General features: G+C 40.8%; 1 protein-coding gene across 2 annotated transcripts in view; it reads right to left on the bottom strand.

Annotated features, from left to right (window-relative positions):
- Positions 1-3,138: 3,138 nt before the first annotated feature.
- The window catches only part of NBAS (NBAS subunit of NRZ tethering complex), a 682,881-nt gene continuing 665,266 nt past the window's right edge, over positions 3,139-20,753 (bottom strand). For both annotated transcript variants that reach the window (XM_075598387.1, XM_075598386.1), the window contains one exon: positions 3,139-3,995. In XM_075598387.1, the coding sequence (XP_075454502.1) occupies positions 3,720-3,995 (276 nt within the window). In that variant the 3' untranslated portion in view covers positions 3,139-3,719. The remainder of the gene's footprint in view (positions 3,996-20,753) is intronic.

The following is a 20,753-nucleotide window of genomic DNA, read 5'->3' on the forward strand; positions in this document are numbered from 1 at the left end:
GCGTTGAGAGCGACGTCATCGCGCTATTTTGAGACGCAAGTTGTATGCCGAAGGGAATCCACTGCTAACCCTGTGGATTATGAGCTTGCGGACCGTATCCATCTGCACCTCTACTGCTGTATAACATTGGGCAACGCTGTTGCCAACATCGGGGTCAGAGGACTCTCACAGCCTACAGCAGCGGGCTCAGAAGCAGGAGGTGTCGCAGATCACTTGGTTCACAATCTGGAGGTTCCTTCCGCTGATGACTAACTACTGTGGTACCGTTGCAAAGATACCTTTACATGTATTCTATTTTTAACCATCTAGTAAGTGGGCATTGTCTTCCCTCTTTTATAATAAATCCTATTTTTGTGGTAATGCACTAGGATTGTGCACTGTTTATTTCCTTTTTTATACACATACACACACACACACACACACACACACACACACACAAACACGAGGAAGTAAACAGTAAACAGAATGTGCAGAATAATTACTTTGATTTCTCTTTTTCGGTGGAATGTAGTGCCATATTTACTAAGCAGTGTTACAATTACTTTGATAAAGCACCCTGCGTGTGAAACGCGTTGGGAGTGACTGAATCAGTATTTTTCTGTCCATGTTTTTATATAAATAAATCCTTCTGAATTATTCACCCCACGACTGACGCTGTGCACCGTTTTTTTCCTCCTTTGGGGAGTTATTGTATGCCGATTTGCCCATACCAGGGAGCACGCAGACCAGAGGATCTACATGCCGTTTTGAGATTGCAAGCTGCAGGCTGCCGCATTACGCGCTTCATTACCTACCCAGCAAATGGTGACGCGGAGCTGATCGGGGAGAGAGGCTGGGAGTCCCGTCAGAGCTTTCTGCGGACGGAGTGCTGTGCTGCAAAGACCGCTGCCGGAAGGAGTGACAGGCAAGGGGAAACCGAGACCCTACAACTCGACATCGCCAGTGCCATAAGTGATGAGCCAGTCGAGGTACACATCCGGACAACACACATGAAGTGGTTGAATAATTGACTTACCTGAGATATATATACCACGATTCCCCACACCTATCAGCCGGTCATCAAGCCGTGAGTAACAAACTCTCATTGAGAGTACAAATCCTTTCAGTTTATAGCAGAACTGTTCCTCTGATCTATAAGACTGGTGAGAGACTTTTGAGCACCGGAATTAGGAGCTTAATTGCTCTGATGTTTGTTCAGTCCATATCTTATGTTGCATCATCCGTTGTGAGATTGGTTAAGGAAAGAAACACTGCAGTCCTATTGGTTCATAGAAAAACGTGTGTGTACAGCAAGGAGTAGTGTGGTAGTTGCTGCTGGAAAGAGAGGACTCGCTTGCAGAAACTCAGCATGCTGGTGATAACCAGACTCAGCATGAAGGAAAATCGGGTATTTGTTGGTTGTTTTTACTGAGAGTGATCGACACAGGAAAAAAACTGAAAATAAGTTGCAGGCCTACAGTAACTAATCACACAATTTTGCTTGTTACTGCACAATAACATCTGCTAATCTGTCTGCTGTAGGTTAGGAAACCTACCATTGTACTATGCCATAATGCACCTAACACTTAAAGACAACTTCTTGTCTTCCGGTGCCAAACCGTGTCTTATGTCATAGCACCACTTCGTTAAGCTGCTCTTTAATATTTAAAAAATATATTGTTGGACTAGTCCGGGTAATTTTAAACAAGCCTAATTCATCATATTTGGGCGTGATACCTTTTTTTGCATTTATGGAATTAATTATGCAACACTTAAGACTGGAACTTCATTAATTTATCAACAGTAAATAAAACCCTGGTCTTTTATTCAGCACGCTATTTTTCCATTAGACCAGGGGTGCGCAAAGTTTTTGTCGTGCACGCCCTGCCTTGGAGCCCCAGCAATCGCATCCCCCCCCCCCCTCGGTTAGAACCCAGCATCAAATGACTTTGCGGGTCATGTGACGTCACTATCCGCCTAGATCCTCCGATCAGCTTTGTGAAGTTGCGGCCTTCGGCACTTCCGCATCTGCGCGCGCAGCAGGTGCGGTGGCTCACGAGGGACAGGGCTTTTCCTTGCCAGCTACGGAGTCAGCTACGGAGTCTTCAGAGGGACAAAAACCCTCACATAACCCTTCTCTGACTAATGACAGCCCTCAGTGAATACATTTGATATAATACACATGCAGGAATTGAACCCGTAGCTGGCAAGGAAAAGCCCTGAGCCACCGCACCTGCTGAGCGCGCAGATGTGGAAGTGCCGACGGTCGCAACTTCACAACGCTGATCGGAGGATCTAGGCGGATAGCGGGGACCCACCCCGTCACCTTTCCTGTTCGAGCTGTTCGGAAGTCTCAGAGTGTGCCCTTTAAATCACTCATTGCGATTTACCTTTTGGGAGAATGTGAGTGTGCCTTTCCCCAATTTGAATCCATTTGTTTGTGCATTAAACTGTATTATGCTATGTACTCTCCATCAAAGTCCCCATTTTAAATGAAAAAAAAAAAAAGTTAAATGATCAAACTTGTAAAAATGTTTGCAAAACATTAAACCATTTTTAGAGCAGCAAAACATGTGAAATCTTATTTGGTTTAAAAAAAAATAAAACAGTATTAGATAATAGTGATAATAGTTTTTTTTTTTTAAATTCAACTCAATGAGTTTTAAAGCATCCTTTGATTTCTATAACAAAATTTATTTCTATAACAATAGATAATGTTACCTTAGTAATATAATGATACATTGTAGTTGCTGAGTTACACTTACTGAAGAATTGATTGAAACTGAAAGGCGGCCATTATGTTAGGCACACAATCAAGATTTTTACAGATTTTTTTTAACAGGGGCACCAAACGATTGCCAGTTTAGGCAAGAATGTAGAATTACACGTGTAGAATCACGTGCTTTACATATAAATAATAAGAAAAAACTAAGAAAAAATAAATAAAAGGAGGAATGTAGTATTTAGTCACCTTATTTTATCCAAAAAAACACATCACTGTCATTAGTAGTTTAGTCTTACGACAGGCTGGCTTGTACCTTGCAGAGAATATGCAGTGATTATTAGTTTGATAGCAAAAAAAAAAAAACTACTAGGTATTGTGCTTTCTGATCACATTTGCAATACAATATTAAACAAATCAAAAGCTTTAAATCAAAGTCTTTTCGGAAGTTATCATTTTATTGGATCAACAAACATATTTCTATGGCTTCTTAGTTTCTGTCATTTACATTGTCAATGTGATGTCTTAAATATGTAAAGTAACAGTTACATACTGTAGTATTTTTTTAGAAAATAATCACAGAAAAATCACTTTTACACAGTTTGGCAATTTAAATACACTCCAAATAGCATGTGTTTGTATTATAACTCCTTTAATCATTTCAATATATTGATACTGTATGAGGTGAGTACAGTACATGACTTATGGTCTACATTACACATTGCATTTACGTGATATGTAGTAGATATCCTGGTCAATTATGATTAACATCTTTTTCACATCACTATTTCGAGCCAACACACAACTTTCGTAGCCCCTTCAATGCTGGACAGAAACGTAATTCTAGAGCAATCAGTTATGGGACCTCACAATCCAACAAATATTAAATAACGTAGTACTGTATTAATAATAATAGTTTGTTCTTGTCTTCATCCAGAGAGAGAATTGGAAGGACTCGTGTCAAGATATGCATCTCTTAGACACCTATTTGTAATGATAAATGTTAAAAATATGCCTTTTATAGCCAACGCTTAAGACTAATGAGCGCAGAGCTGAAGGTTTTCAGAGCAGGATGTGTTCCCCTGTATGACATCAGAAGAGATCCCGCTTCTGCTTTAAATCCTGCATCATGCAGCTGCTTTGCAATCTCTTCTATATCCCACTGACTATCGTCATGTCTGGACAATAGGTGCTTAATCAGATGAGGGTAGTAGACAGTGTAGATGCATTTTACCACTAATTTGGCATCCAGCAGCAACGAAAGGATTTCGGAATCACAGTTCGAATCGGTGACCTACAAAAAGAAAAAGAAAAAAAAGATTCCTTGTGAAAAATAGAAAATAGCAAATGTTGTGTTTGAGTACACAAAGTACACTGATCTACTAAAAGAACAAACAGACAAAGCTTTTTTTCTCTCTCCTGTAACAAAAGTGGTCTATTCTTAGTTACAACTCAGCTATTCTCATGACACAAAGCATCACATTTAAGAAACTCGATAGAATAGACTGAAATCAAGAAAAGTGACGCCAAGAGTGCAAGGAAAACAAGAGACTGACTATTACTGACAATTTCACTTATTTTGTATTCCTACTTAGTCTTGTGAATGTTCTGTAATCTCTCACTGTTGTATTAACAGTAACTATATGGATAACATATATATATATATATATTTTTAAACACATCTGGGTAAAATCAAAGCTATAGTTTCAAATGATGTGAATTAAAATATGACTTATAATTTTATAGCTTATACATAAACAGAAACACCTCTCCTTAGTAGCACTGCCGAAGCACCTTAAAGTACATTAATAATCTCTCTTGGTATGTATGAATGCCCATTGAAAGCAGTATAGATTGCATATTGTCTGCTATTTGCTATTGTTGTATTCAAGTACAGCGATCAGCTCTAAATTTGTAATGTTATTAAGTTACATATTGGAAAAGAGAAGGTGTTCCAATATGCATCTAAACAATGCCATTATATAATTATCATCAGTGACCTGTTAAACATAAATTGAATTACATTTGTAACAAACTATAGAGATCATGACACACAGGCTAGGTACTAGAACACACTTATAAAGATTAATATACATGTACAGCTATTGCAACCCATTTTATGGAGAGAGTCAGTATTGTTATCCTGCTTGGTAAACAACAACAAAAATATATAAAGATATTAAAATGAATCGCAATTTATAAAAACAAAATCAGGAAAATAAGAGTAAAATCAAATAAAAAAAATAAAGTCTGAAATACTCTGACATGAAGAAGTATTGTTAAAAATAAGTAGAGGCAGAATTTGGTTTAAATAAAATCAGTAAGTGATGCTTTTCCTATACTGTACTAGGAAAACATGTACATTGCTCAGTCTTTACAGCTGAAGGTGAATGAGAAGGGCTGCAGTTGGGTAACAAGTACATACATGGAAAGGAGGTGGATATACGTCGATTTAGAGTGGAAAAAGTCTTAGTGAAACTTTAAAAACCTAAAGTGGTCAAGTCATAGGGGTCAGATGGGATACATCAATGGATATTAAAAGAGCTTTGGGGTATACTGGCAACACCATTAATAATTATATTTAACCAATCACTATTTAAGTAATAATCCCAGAAGAACAGACACAGCTGGCCAAAATGCCCTGTTCTGAGGCGATTATTGTTACTAAAGGCTAAATGTGGGCTTTTCTCATAAATAGAGACTTTTGTATAGTTATAGTGATTTTTATCAACATGATATTCTACATTTTCTTTCATGCTTTTACTGTACTTGTTTATTAAAATAAAATTGTAAATACACTAAAGACCACACACACACACACACACACACACACACACACACACACACACAGCTAGCAGGGGGTGAGAACGGGTAGTGAGGCGCAGGGAGAAAAGTAGCGCAAACTTTTTTCCCTTCGCCCCCATGCCAGCAGTTCCCCTCTCTCTGTGCCCCCTCCCACTTCTTACCTCGGCTCCGGTGTTGGCGCCATGGCAACGTGACGTCACATGACAACGTGACGTCACATGACCCCGCGGCGTCATTTGACGCTGTGTTGCCACGGCGACGTGTCTAAGAAGCCGCCGGAGCCAAGTTAAGTGAGGTTTACAGAGGCCTTCGCCGCTTCCCCGGCACTTAATTTACGTGCCTTCGAGAAGCGCGCGGGGCCTCTGTAAACCCCGCGCCCCCGGGGGGTGCGCCCCCCAGTTTGCGCACCGCTGGCTTAGAGGATAGAAGAAAGAGGGGGGAATATGATAGAAATGTTAACATATATAAAGGGATTCAACAAGGTACACAAGGAAAGTATATTCCAAAGGAAGAGGAGTTCTAGAACAGGGGTGCGCAATCTATGCCTGTGCGCCCCCCCTGTCTGCTTCCCTCCCTACTCGCACCCCACCTTCCTTACCTTCTCTTCGGCGTCAAATGACGCCATGGGGTCACGTGTTGCCATGCCAAATGTGACATCACATGACCTCACAGCATCATTTGACGCCGCACTGCCATGGTGCCGCGCCGCCGCAGAGAAGGTAAGTGAATTTGCAGAGGCCTCACGTGATCCCCCAGCATTAATTTAAATGCCATGGGGAAAGAGCGAAGGGGGAAGCGTCCCCCCCTGAACAATCTTGCGCCCCCCCCAGTTTGCGCACCGCTGTTCTAGAACACAAGGTCAACTACCTGAAGCTGGAGGGTGCCAGGCTGAGGGGAAATGTGAGAAAGTACGTCACAGAAAGGGTAGGGGCTAATACCATAAAGGAATTCAACATGCTTGGGATAGAGATGAAGCTATCATAAATATAAAAGAACGCAAAGGCGCAAATAGGGTCTGATGTTTAACAGGAAAATGAGCAGGCACGGTGGGACAAGTGGTTCTTATCTGCCATTAGAGTCTATATTTCCAACACATAAAATGATACAAATTAGTTTATTTTTTACATACAAGTGGAAAATGTATACTTGCAGAATTGAACAGGGGCAGAGTTATGGGAAGATAAAGATTATTCAGTGTACACTAAAATACAGATATAGCCAGGCCCGCAGGTGGGGGGTCTGCCGGGGTTGGCGTCCCGGGCTCCGTGAGTCAGGGGGCACAGCCCCCCGGGCACCCTGTGCGGCCTTGTCCATTTTATTTTTTTTAAAACATTGGCGGCCCTGGATGTAGCATACATAATTACCCCCATTAATGAGCATTAATGCACAAAATAACATCAAATAACACGTGTTTTGTCTCTTTAACCATTGTTTACAATAGCACTACTGTTAAATAACACACCCACGTTAACACAATGCTGCAATATATATCCGCTACTGTACATCCATACATTTATTACAAAAGTCTATTTCATTGTGGCCCATAATTACTAAGCAGTGCTACTCTAAAAGTCGCCTTCCAGCGCTAAAAGAAACCTTACAGTCCACTGCCTTTGTCATTTGCCTTTCGCGGTTTAACAGGATGATGTAAGAAATAACTATATCTCATAATTACCATTTCTCTCCAAAAAGGATTAATTCCTCAACAAACTCCTGAGGGTTGGTGATATTAGTTTTTAATGCGTTTTGTTTGCAAAGGTTCTGGATGAGCAATTCTAATAACATGGACATTTTACTAAATGCTTTTCACAGGTTGATTTTGAAATTGCCTTGCTTTGAATTTGACTTATTTTAGGTGAGTTATGCAAGGCCCACTTCTTAACCCTCCCATTGTAGAAAGTTACTACGATTGTACATTGTTTCACCTGTTTTCTACATACCCTGAATGTTCGAACTGCTACATATTGCATGGTGAGAGAATAAAGTCCATCCCGGTCTTCCAGTCTTAGCAACGACAATACACAGTCAATAAAGCCCACTGGTATTACAAATCTATTTTGTCTGAATATTGAAAAAATATACCTGGTTTCTTCACTTTATATTACTGTAGGTAACACACCAACAGAAGTGACTACTGCAAGAAGTAAAAACAGAATAACTTATAGCAGGGCTTTAACTTTGCATGAGCATATTTTTCACTGTCTGCTTTCTTGACTATTTACACTTCTTTTATCATATGCGTGGGTTACATATGAGGGAGCCTGACGAGAGTGCACAAACCTAGAAATATATGGCATTATTCAGCAATGCAGAAAAATGTTACTTGACATGCTCAGGAGAATGTTTTCTCTAGTGAGAAATAAAACACTTGCATCCATATAGTCATAGAATATTGAACACTGGTATAGCTTGATAAACTGCTAATATAAACTAGGCTAAGGTAGTATTAAAATAAATAGAAAACAATCAATAGTCTACTTGAAACAGCATGTAGATTTAACATTATTACAGTTTATTGTAAGACTTCCAAATAAACATTCACTTGTAATAAAGAATGTTAGCGTGCGTCACCATATACAATATATAATACACACACACATATATATATATGTAGCCATGGCTGGTTATGGCTACTATTCTGCCCTTGGGCTGGCAGTAAACCTTGGTACTATCAGGTTGCCAGTAGTTGGTATGGGGTTTTCCCCCTTCCCTTTGGTACTGCACTTGAGTACAGCAGGGGGTGGTACATCCTGTTATAGCTTGGACAATGGGGTGCCCGCCTTCTTGCTGTACTTAAGGGCAGGACCGCCCTAAAGTTAGGAGTTCCTTCCCCCAATTGAGGAAGGCAGGTCACACAACTGGGAGCCTGAGATTGGGGCCTTCCCAAGTGCTCTTCCCTCCGGGGGAGAGTGAGTGTGGACCATACTTCTGCCTCTGCTAGGGAGGTGGGGAAGAGCTAGGATGGCTGCAGGTGCCCTTGGCCTGTAGTGATAGTCCAGGGACCATCATTCAGTGAGAGCTGAGAGTACTGCATCCGGCAGAAGACTGCCGTGTAACTGTGCTGTACAGCGTGAATAAACCGTTCCGTTGTTATATACCTCCTGCCTGGTGTGTGACCTTACTGGGGGGAGAGGTATTAAGTTCTACCATTGGAGATCACCTTTAGCTCCTTGAGCCTACGGCAGATGGAGGCGCTGCACTGCTTAAGATATATGTGGAGTATGAACCCCAGAAGCCTGTTCCTGTGTCCCCTCTACCATTGGCGGAGCCCTCCTGTTGCCAGCTGGTACATACACTATACACCCTGTAATGGCCCCTATCTTCGACCAGGTGGGGGAAACACTGTTACAATATATATATTCTCCAGATAAAAAATTTAAATTTATTGAAACATAGGGCAACCAACATAACCTAGAGAAAAGTATGTTTCGGACCCACACGGTCCTTTCTCAAGCTCTGGTGAACAGTGCAACAGATCAACATTATATAGGGACAGGGATATGGGTGGTGCCAAAACAGTAATCATCTAAGTAGTATCAGCTATGCATGTACTCTCAATCCTGTGTGTCTGTATTCATGCATAATTACTGCACATGTGCAATGCCGGCAGAACATAAACAAACATGTCATATCCTTGCTTTAAAGCTCTAAATCCTCACAGTTATGGAGGAAAAGGGGCTCCATGTCGCATAAATTTTACCTCTGTGAACCCATAAATTTAAAAGTAAATAGCACCCCTAGAAACCAGTCAAATAAGCCTTATAGGGCTCCCAAAGGGGAGGTCCCCCACTAGATGCACTGTCCCAGTGATGCCTAATACAGAGGCAAACACAACAACAGAACATATCAACAGGAAATAAAACCCAACATGTAAAAAATGACAGACATACTGTAGGGGCAGGGGAAAGCAAAGAGACAAGGGAACAGGGAACAACAATAAAACAGTACTACAAACAAGATGCTGGTACTCGGATCGCCCTAATGACCCACCATGAAGTTGGGTAAAGTCCTGCACCTTTCAAATATGGTAAAAGGCCAAGTCAACCATGGAGCAATTGTAAAAAAAAAAGATATATATATATATATATATATATATATATATATATTAGATGTACCACGTGTGGCTATTCTAGAACACACGAAAATAAGTTTAACGGGAAATCCCAGGGAGTCCTATGTGTACACTGATCCAGAAAAACTCACATGAACATAGACTCAAAAGGAAGTAGAGATGGTGATGACTGATATAAAGGCGAATCACCGAGGTCATCGCTGACCACCCCTGCTGAATGACACCATAACCTGCACAAAAACTCCACTGTACCAGAAAGAGTCTAATAGTCAGAGTCCCATCAGATCGTAGTCTCTATTAAGACTCTGGGGATGCATAGTCCTCAATTCGTATATTCAGAAGGCCTCACATTTTCTAAGGATAAGCATCCTATTGTCCCCACGTCTAGGTTTGGGGACATGATTTATCACTTGCACTCGCAGTTGACTAATGCTGTGCCCAGCCAGTAAAAAGTGAGCAGAAACAGGCTGAGCCTGTACCCAACATCTAAATCGTAGATTTATGCCGACTCACTCGTTCTTTAAGTTTTCTCGTCGTTTCCCCAACGTAAGCCATTCCACAAGGTCATTTAATTAAATATACCACAAAATCGGTAATGCACGTCGTATAGTGTATCATGTGGTATAGATGGCCAGTTAGTGGGTGAGTGAAAGAGGAGCCTTTTTGGATGTTACCACACTGCGCACACGACAGGTAAGGAAATGTACCTTTAATAGGTGTTCCCAAAAATCTGGTAGTTGTGGTTTGTTAGAGCCAAGGTCCGCTCTAACTACAGAGTCCCTGACAGTAGGTGCCCTTCCATAAGACTTAAGTGGTGGAGCCGTTAAGTTTTCCATCCGCTTCAATAAGATACCAGTGTTTCCGAATCAAACGGCTGATTTCAGAACTAGCTGAAGAAAATGTACTCACAAACGGGATCCTGCCAGTGAGGGTATTTGTAAGCTTAAGACGTAAGAGACATTCTTTGTCAATAGAATACAGACATCTTCTCCATTTCTAATTCATTGATTGGATATCCTCTTGCTGCAAATTTATCAACCATCTGATGTAATCTAACACCCACCTTAGCTGGTTCGCTCACAATCCATTTAACCCTGTATCGTTGACTCCTGGGTAAAGATCGTATACTTTGTGGTGGGGGAAAACTATTATGTAATAGAAGGGTATTATGGTCCGTTGCCTTGGAATAAAGGTATGTCTCGATCGCATTCCCTTGTAGATAGACCCTGATGTCTAAAAAGCAGACCTCTTTAGGTCATAAAGCATGGTAAAGGTGATTGTATCAACCACAGCATTAATATGTTGAAAAAACATAAGGAGAGAGTCCAAGTGCCTGTCGACACCATGAATATATAATCTCTGTAGCGTAGTCCTGTAGTGGCAAACTGAATACAACGGGTAGTATATACTGTACATATTTGTACTCAAAGTAGTTCATGAAAATGTTTGCACACGAAGGAGCCACATTGGAGCCCATAGCGATCCCTTGTATCTGATTGAAGAACTGATCCTCAAAGAAAAAATCATTTTCAAACAGTACTACCTTCAGCAGTGTCAATGGAAAATCTTGTTCTTGTCCAGTAAAGGATTCTGTTTCTGTTAGAAAAAGCAGACAGCCTCTACACTGAGTGATAGATGTATAGAGACTATCTACGTCCAATGCGACCAATAGTACATCAGTTGTGGTAATAGCCAAAGTTCTAAGATACAGGAGAAATTGTGTTGCATCTTGGACATAGGACAGGCCTATAATGACTAAACGGTCGTACCATCCTATTCAGGAACATGGCTATTGGTTCGAATATCAAATTCATGCCTGCCACAATAGGTCGTTGAGGTGGATCATCCAATCTCTTGTGGACTTCAGGTAGCGTATATAGAACAGGAATAATTGGATCCTCTACAATCAGATATGATCTTAATTGTTTATTAATCAGCCCCATAGTCTCAGCCCTCGCCAGTAGAGCTTGTATAACCCTGCCTATCCTTGGCGTGGGATCCTGAGCAAGGGGGAGATAGTTATCCTGGTTAGAGAGTTGTCTCAAGATCTCTAATCTATATTGAAGCTTATCCATAACAACTATAGCTCCCCCTTTGTCAGCCGGATTTATAGTTATTGATGGATTTTGTCCCAAAGTCCTTAGTGCCTATCTTTCAAGGGTAGAGATATTAGACCATCTTGGTCTGTTGTTAGTTTGCTTGTTGCTCTGCTTCAATTAAGTAAATTCTGCTAACGTCAGCTGAATATACATCTCCACAGTGTGGCTTGTTGATGGCGGATTTTGTACACTCTCTTAAGATCCCTGGATAAGCTGATAATCGTATCCCTATGTGTATTGGGAGTTGACTGATCATCACTTAACCCCAGTGAGGGAAAAGTGGAGACCCCAGGTTCCTGTGCTGTATTATGGTCACCATGTGGAAAAAAATAATATTTCTACCTAAGGTTTCTGCAAAATCTATTGACATCTAAATCTAATTCAAAGAAATTAACACTGTTGGTGGGCGCGAATGATAGCCCCTTCTGGAGAACCAACTTCTCAGTTTCCGTGAGTACATACGATGAAATATTGATTACTGTCGATGTCCCTGCTGAAATGACCGTGTTATCAGCTGTTGTTGACGTCGTCATTATCATCATCCTCCTCCTCTTGTGGTGCTTGCCTGCCCTCCGCGTAGCTCCCGGTCTCCTCCTTGAGAGCGTTCCTTCTCTAAAAAAGAGGCTTCACTAGACAGATCAGAATCAGATGAATACGTCTGGTCCTTCCTGCCAAAGTAAGGCCTCCGATATGAGCGTTGTCCCCGTTGATTGCTGGATCTTTGGTGCACCCATCGATATATCTGATTACGTTCATAATCATAGGCATCACGCTAGAACTTTCATCTCTTTCTCAGTTCAATCTCCTTCCTATATTCCTCCATTGATTTGTCCAATTTTTTCTTTCATATTTAAGACCTCATCAGGCGTGAATTTAAGTTCAATCTTTTTCTCATGTCCAAAATCTTTTCTTTCACTATATTAATCTCTTTCTGGGCCCGCTCGATCGTGAGGATGATCAAATCAAAGGAACACTTGTTAAGGATTTTTTTCAAATGTTTCACAGTATTCTTTGTTCTTGTTGAAGATAGTTGGTTTGAGATTATTAATGCGTAGTCACCTTGGAATCCGCTTAAGTCTGTGATACCCGGCCAGAGTAATCGCATGCAGCTATGAGAATACAGAATACAGATGAGAGCTACAGTACTGCAAGTGAATTCAACAATGGAAAGAAAGAACTTCAAACTTGTGACATTGTGTAAAAATACGGGATTTGACATTAAGAAAAGTGCAGATGTACAGTACAGCAGGTCAGTGACAGGAAATATCATCTAATCATAACGCTATATGTGCAACCATCATGTAGCTCCCTGAAAATCCTTTAGCATGATACAAACCATTAAACAAAAGTAAGCAAGTCTTACTGCATGCCTTTATCCCCATCCATGCACCCAGAATGAACAAGGCAGTCTTTGGATTATAGTACAAAAGACACCTATGTTTTTGCTAAAAGGCTACATGAGACTGGAAGGTACAGACTGACCACCCAATGAAATAAATTATAGAAGAGTTGTCCCTTTAAAATGACCAGTGTTCAGTAGGAGCCTCACTTACAGGAGACCCTGGTCAGAGTCTCATACTTCTGGGTTGCAATCACTTCTCCCACACAAATAAAAGTGCACTACTCAATATGTGGCTGCTACAAGAAAAGAACAAAGCACTATAAACACACCAATCCTTGATTTATTCATTTCCAATTCTCTAACTCAACATCCTAAGCTTTACAGAAACCTTTCTCACCCCCTGAAACATCGCCTCCCCTGCTGCTCTCTCCTATGGTGGCCTTTTGTTTAGCCACACCCCCAGATTTGGAGACAGGTAGGTGGAGTATGTATCATACTTTCTCCACACTACACTTAAGTCAAAACCCACTTCCTCCATCCACTCATTCTCATCTTTTGACGTTCATGCAGTTTGTCTCTTTTCACTCCGTAGTATTGTTGTCATCTATCATCCACTGGGCCAACCTTTCAGTTTCTTGATAACTTTGCTGCCTAAATTACTGAATTAATCTCTTATGACACACTTACTGGCAGCCCTCTGTTGCCTCCCAACAATTTTCTCTTCAGTCTCCGCCTTTGGTCTCTCAGTGGACTACCTCTCCTACTCATTGTGATGGACATTCCATTAACCTAGTTTTCTCCTGCTTCTGTTCAGTTTCTCACTTCAAACTTTCCAGCCCTCTCTTTGGTTACAACATCCTAACCATTCAGTCTCCTACACCCACCCCAACATCTAACTCCACACGCACATTACAGGAATACTTACAGTACATGCGGCAATCAAAATTTCCACATCATTAGAACCTCTCCTCATTCCTGACCCGACCAACTTTCTATACAACCATACACTTTCATCAGCCCTAGACAAGGCCGCTCCTGCCACCACACGCTGCCCTATATAATGTTATGAAAAGAGCTACATGGTATCCATGTAGTATAAGGAAAGGAAAATAGAAACTAGTGGGACTTTTCTGTTGAAAGTAAGAATAAAGAGTAAGAATAAAGAGAGGAACACAAATATAATCGAGAAAAGTAAAGCAAACCCAGGCAATTAAAGATGATGTAAAATAATGATTATTTTGAAAACAGAAGAAAAAAAAGGAAACTACAGTAAATATTCATGGGTAATTAATATAGTCTAAATACAAATATAGGATAAGTATATGGCATCTAAATTTAATATAGCTTGAACACGACTTTGCTTTCTCCGGGTACCCTGAACTTGGAACGTGACCCCGACTACGCTGCTGCACCCTGTCCTGACCTCTGCTTGGGACCTGGATTATCCCCTCGCACAGGACTCAGCCCACAGGGACTGTGGTTAGTCCCGCTATCCTGCCTCAGCACTGCGGGTCAGCTTCCTAGTCAGAAACTAGCACCGTCACAGATACCAGAACAACAAACATAAAATTAAAAGTTAGGAATACAGAGGGTTTTACATGAGGATTGTAGTGCATTTTCAGCTCTTGAAGGCAATACAGAGCTAAAAACCCACACTCTGTCTCAGGGCAGCTGTCTAACAGTGCACAGTGATTGGTAAATTACTATAGAGGTAGGGGCAGAGAACATACTATAGACAGTAGAGCAATTAGAATCCTGGGAGATAATCTGGAGTGTCTGCCAACTCATTTACACAAGTCCCCTCTCCATGAAAACTGCCAGACAGCTCTTTCCAAACATTCGTATCTGTAAGAACCTAAAAAACAGTTTTTGTTGGAATGAAAAAGGAGGCATGATTCTCAATATCAGCAATTCCACACCATCCTTTTTAACTATAAACATCCATAAAGCTGTCACCATCTCCTAACAAATGGCTAAATAATACATTGTATCAGCAAGTGGCACTGTATTTTTCGCACAGCTACGTTGTGAGCAGTGCTAGCACAATGGCAGTGAATCAATAGTCTATGATTTCCCCCTGCCAGATGCTATTTGTCCTTTTTCTTCTTAATGTAAACAAGAATTGTCTTCTTCTAATATGCCTGTGAGAGGAAAAAAGTAAGTAAAAAAAGCTTTCTTGTACATAAACGCAGTTACGGAAATAACACTGAATATTAAATTGTTTTTGGGCACTGGAGAAAATTGCAGCATGGCAGCATTACAACAGGAGTAGATGACGATTTTGGTGAAGAGAAAATAAAGCTATCCAGAAAAAAATAAATAGGACACAAAAAAAGCATAGAAGAACTTAGGATAAAAAATATTGCACACTGGATCAGCCAAGAGCTCCACATTGCACATGAATTTCAATGTATCAATGAATAAGACATGAGTCTAAACACAGGGGGAAAAAAAGAGAGATTAACTCTATACAAAGATATACTGTAGTCTAAATCAACAACCAAGACATTTTAGTGGATCCCTAACAGGTGTGAGGAGCTGGGTGCTGCACCTCATATCTAAAGCTATGGCAATGTGTGGAAGCACAGACAAGGAAGCAACATTGCAAATAATAAAAGATTCTTTCTCACAGTGGTTTGCAAAGTGCTAATATTTATGCCACACCTAACTTAAAATTCAGTGGGTTATTTTTTTTACTGTTCGGATTTATAAAAAAAAAAAAGTGAAACAGTACATTTATTTTTTGCACAAGTGGCCGATACCTTACGGGAATGACCACTTTCTAATTACTAGAAATTATGTAGGTTTGGAGATTTTTCCTTCCAAATTTCATCCAGGAAGGTTTAAAACCTCTAAGAAGATAAACCCACCTATAGTCTCCCCGCTTGCGCACAGCTTCGGTACAGGTAGGGAGCAGGTATTGCTGTTCAGGACGTGCTGACAGGCGCATGCGTGAGCTGCCGTTTGCCGATTGGGCGATATGTACTTACTCGCGAGTGTACTTAAAGTGAGTGTACTTAAAGCGGGGTATGCCTGTATATGTCTTTATTTATATAGCGACATTAATGTACATAGCGCTTCACAATAGTAATAAACGCGACAATCATATAAATAACAAATACAGATAACGGGTCATGGAAATAAGTGCTTCAGACATAAACGTAACATTTTAAAACATTAATTGGACATTAACATTATAAAAGGACATCTTGTAAACAAATCATTTTTAGAACTCAACTCAGATGAACCGCAGTGGATTTACGGAGCACACAAGGAACCACCACTGCATACTGTATCCCTTTTACTGTTTAGAACATTTCAAACTGATTGCATGGGAAAGCTAAATTAAACACTCATTTGTTAAAAAAATAAATAAAACAACCACATTGCATTGCAGGTGTCTTAGATTAAAGTGTGAAATGTCTGCTGTCTACACACACTGGGGGTGGTCAAACAAAGCTAATGAATCAGAGTTGCGGCCGCTGTACTTCCAACAGTTACAGTTGCCCTTTTCTCAGGGTCACAATTAAGCTTGTCAATTAGTATACCTGCATGTCAAGCTTTGATAGAACACATTCAGAATGTAGTCAACCAAATAAGAGTGCAGTTACTCCAACAAAAAAAGGGAATTAAAAGTTACAAATTAGCATTTTCCACAGGTTGACCACCAGTGGTATAAACCAGCGGTGCAAACCAGCAGTGCGCAAACTAGGGGGCGGGAGATTTTTCTGGGGGTGCGTGGGCGGTTGCAGAGGTCCCAGAGGACCACACGAGGCCCCTGCAACCTCTACTTGCCGAGGTTCAGCCGGCCTCAGGACGCGTGACCATGGCAACGAGGCGTCAAATGACGCTGCAGGGCCATGTGACGTCACGGTTGCCATGGCAACGTGCGTCAAATGACACAGCGGATCACGTGACGTCACACGATGTCAAATGGTGAGGAGGGGGGGGGGGGGGTGCACCACCGGACCAGCAAAGGCAGAGGGGGCGCGAAAAGTTTGCGCGCCCCTGGTATAAACCATAAATGACAAATTTTTTAATATACTTCATTACATCATTTAAAAATGTTGCCCTCTTTGTTATACATTGCCATTCAAACTACAGTGTATATATAGTACTGGCAATACTATTGTGCAGAGATCCTGGCAAACAGAAACAAATTAAATATTTAATCTGTATAAATCTGTATAAATACTTACCCAAAAAAATGATGTTATCGAGACTAGTCTTCCAGCGATTATTTTTAAGAGGAATGCAGTCTAGTCTCAGTGAACTAAACCACCTCATTCTTTTTGATAAATTCCTTGTACAATGGTTTAGAAAATCAATACCAGCTTTAAAGTACATGACTTTGCCTTGCCCACAGTGTCCTCCATCTGTGTACAGTGATTGGAGTCAAAATGATCATTTTCTTTAATCCCTGGACAGTACTGTTTTGTTAAGACAAATATCTTTCATGCTGCTACCAGGTGTTTTGTTGAGAAATAAAATCGTTCTGAACGCACATGGAAAGCATAAAGGGTAATGGCCAGGAGATATAGCAGTACTCTGTGTCCTGTCTAGAGAATACATAGCCACATAAATGTGCCCAAGTTGCTTTCTTTTCCAAACCTGGACCTGAGCATTAATAAAAAGTGACTAGAGTCACAGTAGAATTCATTAGGTATACGGTACAAAAGCAGTGACATTTCCAATGCTTGTGTGCACATTTATCTTATTCTGTTATGGGAATGAATGCACCGTTGCCTTCAACTCCGTACTCCCTCAATTTTCTCCATCATCTACAAAGCATAAACTAAAAGAATATAATTGGTATCTAATATTACTAAAATAAAGACATGCTACACACAACTTTGTACATTTTTGCTTCAGGTATGTTAACACAGACATTGACTTTATATATTAATACAATATATTGACCCCCTTATTCTAAACAACTTTTTATGGCTGCAAATACTTTATTCTTTTGGTCATAGTCAAGCTGTTCAGTTAATTTCCTTGTTAACACACAATGACTAATGGAAATAAGTGTTTCTAGAACTTAATGTGCAACACAAAATACCTAAAGTTGTACCCAGGTGGCTCTTTAATATATATATATATATATATATATATATATATATATATATATATATATATATATATATATATATATAGTGTCATATTTATTATGCGTTGCTATTGCATCCAGAGATGGAAGACATTTAACTGTCCATTCAGTCAAATGGGCCGTAAATGGTCTTTTGGCGCCGACAGGTGTCTTATGACATAGCACTTTTTATATGGACCATAATGATATTGCTTTTTCCTATTGGTCACTGGAGTAAGGCTGAGCCTAAGGGCCATATTGTTTCTCCTGGAAAAACAATCTTGTCTGAGACATCGAAATGCTTTTTTCCCCAGCAGCCAGGTGGTCCCCAGATCTCTCAATTTCCGTTTGGTTTAGATAAACTTAAATATGAGATTTCGTTAAAAAAAGGAGAAAACATTGGGTATCACGGATTGCTGTTTGAAATCTGTCACTTGGAAACATTTACCTGTATAGTAATATATTCTAATATATAGGATTGCAAAACAAGTTAAAGCACTGTTATGTACTAAAATTCAATTTCACGCTTAGAATCAAATGCCCAACAATAAATTGCAATATATACTGCTTTCATTAGGGACTGGTGAATATTATTACAGCTAATAAAAATGTGTAGCCCCCCCCCCCCTAGGGAGTGACTTAGCAGGAAAGTAGTCACTCCCTCACTATGAATGGCGACCAGTGATGTTACCATGGGGGCATATATAGTGAGCCCAAAGATTCTAGAACTTAGGTTCCTGGGAGTGACAGTTGGAGAAGCCTCACTGTTAATAATGTAAATATGTTCCCGTGTATATATAAGTGTATAGTTAATGTATACTGCCCTGTCCCCATTTGTTGTTTTGTATTCAGAGAAAGTGTTCCATAGCGTCCGTGGCTATAATACTACAGAAGTCTACAGGATCTCAAAGACGAAGCCTATGTCCTTTAGGGGTTATCACAATAGTAGCACTGGGACCTAATTGTAGCAGCCCTGCTGAGAGGCTCCCTGTTGTCTCTGAAACAGAGTGGTTAAAAGAGGCACGAAGTACCTTTCACCGGGATAGTGATCCCACAGTTCAGGATAGAAAGGGTAACCTAAGATGGCACCCAAGTAATACTGTACAGAGAGTTAAGGACGCTATGCAGAAGATGGCCACTTAAGATGAGAGTAAAAGCAACAAGATTAAGTACCTCCCTAGAGCATTAAGAGTGGATGCTACTTAGGGAAGATATAAATAGTATAAACACTGTGAAGATACAAGCAGTATGTCTATTGTAAATAATGTCAATGTATGGGAAGCATTATGGACGGCTGTCAATAAAGCTCATGTTTGTACTATAAAAGTTCCTGGCGCCCTTGATTATTCCATAAATACCTTGAGACCCGACCAACTTTCTATACAACCATACACTTTTCATCAGCCCTAGACGAGGCAGCTCCTGCCACCACACGCTGCCCTATATATACAATGTTATGAAAAGAAGACCGTGGTATACATATAGTTAAAGGAAAGGAAAAGAGAAACTGTTCAGGTTTTCCCTATCTTTTGAGCATCCCAATCATTGGGGCCCATCATGTAGTCCCGGGAAGTCAAAAGGGCTCCCACAGACCAGATTTAAATTCAAACTACGGGTTTTGCAGTTCTCGGCCTTCTTCAGAGGTTGAATACTGGTATACGGTTGTGGGGTGTTTAAACATCCCTTCCAAAATACATCTTGCATGCTGTGAGGATAAGTGTATATACATGCTACTATACAGTAAGTTCAAACCATATCTCCCCCCAGAAAAAACAAACCACAAAAATACGTGTGCACCTTATAGCTGAGAAAATAAAAATAAATTAAAAACTTGATAGCAGTAAAATGGGAAGAGAAAGTGTAATATACCTGTAACGCCTGTTCTTGTTCTGTCTGACCCACCCAATCTCACATTGGCCCCTGTAGTCTATCCAGCCCTGTTACATGTCTGTGTATGGTGGTGCACCTGTAGGCAACAGGACTCCTGAGTCTCCCGCTTGATGGTATTGGGGGATGTCAAGCAAGACAGGTATCTGAGGTAGTGTGTGTTCGAGTCCTACTCACATTACGTCCAGCGCCTCCACCTCATCAGGATCTATGCAGATGCAGGTAGATGGTCCTGATGAGGAACTCCTTCTTGGTGGTAAGGGCCCCAGGAGAGTAATTGCAAACTCACACCTGGGGGTTCTCTTTGCACAAGTCATCTTTATTGTACCAGAGGTGGGCGAGCTGCCCTTTGCAGTGAAACGTCCCTGCCACACATTCTCCGTGATTCCCTTCAATAGGTACGCCCTCCCAATGGAGTGGGATTCCCTCTCCCCGTAGGGAGATCACCCCTGTGCCAGGTCCCTGGACACAGTTGGCCTTCTCCGACTTGATTTAACTTGAGGCCACTAGTTAATGCACTAGTGGGCACCTTTAACTGGCTGCTTCCCCTTGCACCATTAACTTCGCAGCAACCACACACGCACTAACTTTAGGCAGTGCAGTGCCTTATATACCTGAGGAGGCAGGCACATCTCTGAGGTCACTAACAAGGGACTCAGAACCTGTAGCCACTCCCATCCGTACACAGGGCACCTCACCAGGGTGTGAGGGCAAACCTCCATAATTACTGCTGGCACTCCTGTAACTTACCAGGTCTT

The sequence above is a fragment of the Ascaphus truei genome, chromosome 4 (assembly GCF_040206685.1).
Source record: "Ascaphus truei isolate aAscTru1 chromosome 4, aAscTru1.hap1, whole genome shotgun sequence".
Classification (NCBI taxonomy): Eukaryota; Metazoa; Chordata; class Amphibia; order Anura; family Ascaphidae; genus Ascaphus; species Ascaphus truei.